The sequence below is a fragment of the Anopheles darlingi genome, chromosome 3 (genome assembly GCF_943734745.1).
Source record: "Anopheles darlingi chromosome 3, idAnoDarlMG_H_01, whole genome shotgun sequence".
Lineage (NCBI taxonomy): Eukaryota > Metazoa > Arthropoda > Insecta > Diptera > Culicidae > Anopheles > Anopheles darlingi.
This window is the reverse complement of record NC_064875.1, coordinates 49,474,542-49,479,541: the sequence shown is the minus strand read 5'-3', so window position 1 is coordinate 49,479,541 and position 5,000 is coordinate 49,474,542. Positions and strand designations below refer to the sequence as shown.

At 45.4% G+C, this 5,000-nt stretch overlaps 1 protein-coding gene across 8 annotated transcripts in view; it reads left to right on the top strand.

Moving 5' to 3' along the window:
• The window catches only part of LOC125956546 (mucin-19), a 17,106-nt gene that overhangs the window by 8,788 nt on the left and 3,318 nt on the right, over window positions 1-5,000 (top strand). For 5 of the 8 annotated variants that reach the window (XM_049688547.1, XM_049688551.1, XM_049688548.1 and 2 more), the window contains 2 exons: window positions 2,515-3,471; window positions 3,571-4,058. In XM_049688547.1, the coding sequence (XP_049544504.1) occupies window positions 2,670-3,471; window positions 3,571-4,058 (1,290 nt within the window). In that variant the 5' untranslated portion in view covers window positions 2,515-2,669. Of the gene's footprint in view, window positions 2,341-2,514; window positions 3,472-3,570; window positions 4,059-5,000 lie in introns of all 8 variants that reach the window. The other 3 variants (XM_049688553.1, XM_049688550.1, XM_049688554.1) reach the window with 3 other exon arrangements.

The following is a 5,000-nucleotide window of genomic DNA, read 5'->3' as shown; positions in this document are numbered from 1 at the left end:
GGGATAGAGAGAGAGAGAGAGAGAGAGCACGCTTGTGCGGCTGTTTGTTAATAATTGAATAAATTTTGCATTTGCACAGCACCACCACCGGTAAAGCGGCACTCGACAATGGTGTGCTGCACCGTTGTTGTGCTCGTGGGGCACAGATTTACTACCGTATGCGGCGGGGTCCTTTCCAGAGCCCCACATTCCAACGCAAGATACACTCACCGCGGCCGCTGCCCATCAAAATCGAACTACTGGTTGGTTGGAACAAAGAAATTAATTCGGAGTAAATTATCGATCCATTGCTCGATGCTCGATGCTAAATTGATACTTTGCTTGTGCTGCTTCTGCTGTTGCTACATGCTGTTGAAATGGAGAAATGAATCGAACGCAGCACGACGTATAGCGCAATCACTTGAATGGTGGACTGACAGGGAAAAAGGATACGCATGGTGTGCGAGGGCGGAAAGGGAGTGGGTGGGAAGGCGGCTGCTGCTGCTGCCCACGGTCGTTGCCTCATCCTTGAGACAAAGGACGATTTGGTGGTGGTATCCTGTGACTGTGGCTGCCGCTGGGATGGCCGTCCTCTCGCATTCGCAACTTATTGCGAGAGGAAGCGAAAGTTGTGCCTTTCGGAAAACTGTTGAATGAGATAAACAAGGAAATTACATTTACCACCGTATTGCACGCTGCAGAGCGGCGAGACCGGTGTGAGCCAATCCAGCTTTGGGAGGGGGGACACCATCATACTGACTGGCTGGGGACTCGATGCGCATTCCTTCTTTTTTTTTAAGGTTTCCGGATGCCGGGTACAACTCGGTGTGGGCCCGTTTTCCCTTAAACAAACCGAATAATACTGATTAAGTGAAAATTATGCCGTTAAAGCTGCGGGCGCAGATGATTGATTCGCTCGTTATGAGCTGTTGATGAGCGACAAGACAAACTCGCCGGACCAGTGAAGCGCGCGCGTCCCCCTTAGACACAGAACACCGAGCGTGTGAAAAGCGTTTAAGAAAACGAAGAATCGTAAAATAACAATAATATTATCTTCCTTTTCGCGCGTTAAATTTATGAACCGGACCGCGGAGAGCGCCGGCACGCAATCATGATGATATGGTTTGACGATGACGGTGTTGGTGTGAGGAAGAGTTGAAACAGATGGAGCATATTTCACGCTGATGGTGACTTCCTTGTCATATTTGGGCGTGACATAAAAATATGTATATATTAATAGCGGCGCGAACGCAACGTGCCATGTCCCGGCCGCGGAATATTTTTTTCTTTCTCTTTTTTTCTATTTCTTGGTTGCTGTTTTTTTGTCAAAAGATGCTCTTCAAAAATCTGATCTGATACGATGAGAGCTCCACGTGTTTTTCGGATCGGTGGGTTTTCGTTGCCTACTATGTGTGTGTGTATTATGCCTACTTGTTTTGATGAAGCTGATCCCGGTCTCGGGGTGTTATTCACTGGCGCGGCCAACTCTAATGTGTTGTTTGGTCTCGCTGGGTTGCTGAAATATAAATCATGTTGGGACAAAATTTTGTTTGACTTCACTCATTACATAAATTTCCCGTTTTTATGCTCCCGTTAGTGTCGGTCCGGTGTTATGAGAATGGACTCGATAAAATGTCAAAAAATCGCTTAAAATTAATAAACAATCCATTTTATAGATATTACTACAGATTGAAAACGTAAAGGAGTGCTCCCATCAAGGGGCTCTATGCTTTAATTCCCATCGGGGAGCATTAATGCGATGGGCACGGGATCCATTATTGTGTGTGATTGAATTAAAGTTATGATAATTGAATTTAATCCATCGATGGATAAACATTCAACAATGTATCCAGCAGCCGGTTGTGTGCATGCGTCAGTGATACAGCGTCGTTGTCGATCATTATGCTACTAGCATGTCCATGGGGATATTCGAAATCGGAAAATGATGAAAAAGTAGAAACGTTGGTTTTATATCACCATCAACAGCGTTACAAACGGGTTTCACGTGAACTATTTGAATACTGACGTATGACTAATGATGAAACAAAATTAAAATAGAGACTCCACCAAAGATGAGTATTATTAGAATGTTGGAATCCGTTTACCGATTTTATTGAACATGATTCATTGCTGACAGTAGTTCCAGCATGTCATTACCATTCATCATCATACAGTAATGTATTTTTGAAACATTGTAAAAAGTCGCGTAGAATTGATGAGATTGATTGGTTCATAATGCCTTACCACGAGCAAAGCATGAGTCATGAATGGCGGCTACTATTATTGCTGTGAATAATACAAAACCTTCTTTCATTTCCGTATCGTTCACTGTGCACGATGTGATCTATAAATGCTCGGAAGGTGCGTTTTCTGAAGAAAAAATTATCATTGTAAAAAGAGATTACATTTCCCTTCGAGTTTTTTTTCGAGTTCTGATGCTCTGCATTCCTTTGGTCTCTGATATTCGCGAAGGTGTCAAATGATTCTTTCTAGAGCACAAGTATTATTGCTGCCCTTCTCTCTTTAATGTTTCAGATCCAAAAACCACTGTATCAGCGGGCGATGTTATGATAAACGAAGGCATATCAACCGATCGCCCTCCTACTCTGCAGTAACGGAGAGAACGTCTTCGTTACGTAGATTCGTGTCGTAACTGGCTATCGCGCAGCCGCTATACCGTGTCAACCAGAATGACCCAAGCGGAAGAAGTACTGGAGGTAAAGCATCTCTACCACAGCAACGTACCGGACGATCAACATTCACCGCACGCAGCAAAAGAGCGGCAGCAGGATCAACAACAACCACACCATGATGGTGCACCCAATCCAAACCACAGCGAGCAGCAGCACCATCGTCTCCATCAGCAGCAGCAGGAAATTGTACGAGAAGAAAACGAAAAGGACGCTTCCGAAAGTGATGGTACCGTTGCCGGTGGAGATATGGTGAGCACCGTCGATAGTGAGCCGTTCGAGTCGCGCGAAAAGACACCCCAGTGGCATCCGCACGTGTACGCCAATCCACCAAAGCAACCACCAACACCACACTCTATCATGGACATTCTCGGGTGGAAGGGCTGCTCGTTGAAGGCGAAGCCTGCCGTCTCAGAACCGTGTAGTCGCGAGAGAGAGGACGATAAGCTGATCGCACGTCCGAAGGATTCATTTTTCTGGAATCAACCGATTGTGGATGATGAACAGCGATCACAGCAGCAACCGATGGACGAGGAGGACAACATTACCGTCGATCAAGACGATGAAGAGGAAGATGAGGAAGAGGACGTAGAGGACGTGGAGGAAGAGGATACTGTTCGCCATCGAACACCGAGCCCGGTCGACGATGAACCGCTCAATCTGTGCATATCAAAGGTGTCATCACCTGCTTTCGGGTTGCTGTCGTCCAGCAAGGCGCCATCCATGGCGACAACAACAACAACGACAACGACGACGACGACGTCGACGACGGAACTACGGAGCAAGATCACATCCGAGGAAGGTAAGAGCTCGAGAGTGATTGATTGAATTCGTCAAATTGAAAGCCACTTGTTTATGATTTGACCTTTCTTCGTTTGCTCTCGAACAATTCTCTTCTTAGAATCTACCCAAGAATCAACACAATCGTCTTTCCGTCGATCAGCATCCCGCGGTCTGCCTCGGCAACTACAGCCAACGCCACCCAAGCGGCCAAGAAGTGTTCTACCACCGGCACCACAATCGAGTGATGCCGATTCGGACGTCTGCATGTCCAACGATTCCTCCATCGATGGTCGCTTTGCCAATGGGAGTGGTGAGGCTGGCATTAGTGCAACGGGCGGTAGAGGTTCAGCCGTAACCACCGCGACAATGGCTTCGCTATTTTCCCTGCCAAAAGCCATCGGCGATGGATCGGGGGTTGGTGGAGCGGATGATGTAGAACCGGCATCGACGGGGAGCGGGGGGCATCATCGGCGTAAGAAGAAAGCCCGGACCACCTTCACCGGTCGCCAGATATTCGAGCTGGAGAAGCAATTCGAGGTGAAGAAGTATCTGTCCTCGAACGAACGCACTGAGATGGCGAAGCTGCTGAATGTGACGGAAACACAGGTGAGCCTTAGCGTTGAATAATTGGAGGAGTCATTTCGTTGGGAATTAAAATCCAGATCGAAAGTAACCTAAACGCACATATGGACATTCCGATTTAAAGTTCCATTAACAAGGGTTTTAATTTGCTGTAGTTTATCAATGAGGTTCCGTGTACTGTTAGTAGACTAGAAGAGATCGGTCAAGCCTAACAGATGTCTAAAAATGAAGGTGGAGCGGTTGCCTTTCGATTGATCACGAAGGCTCAATATACGAATAATACGAAGGCGAAATAGGCTCGTACTAATCATTTATGAATACTAGCACACGCTTGTAATGCTTTGCGTATTTCAATTTGTAATGTTCCTGGACATTTGCCTCGAACTATTTAATTTTTAGCTGAATATAAGCTAAAAATGCATGAGCGAAGTGATGTCATAATTTTTTGCGTCGAATTCGTAATTGAGAGTCGAATGCAGTTGATCTGTTGTAATTGAGAAAACTGACTTATACGGCGCCACAGCCGATGAGCCGTTTTGGCCTACTGCAGGAGTTTTTTTTATCATCGTCCCTTGGTTAAACAGTTCAGCAATTATGGCAACAATATCAATATCGTCGCGGTATTGTAATCAGTGCTTACTCTCTGTCTCTCTGTAAGAATTAACGAGCTGGGACGACACCTGTTATTCTCATGGTATTCTCAGCTCATCGCAGCAGGCAATCCCTGGTTCTCTAGCAATAGTAACACTAAGAAAACACCATTTCATTCATTTGGATCAATTTTCTATTCAGGATTCTTTCCTGAAATGACGAAACCCTCTAGAGCTAAATTTTAAAAACAACGTTTGTTTAGACAAACACATTGATATTGCTCATTGATGTCACTCTCCGTAATGTGTGTGTGATTCCTTTATAATTGTGTGTGCCCATTTAAATTATTCCTCACAGTTATTGTTGTGTTTTGAT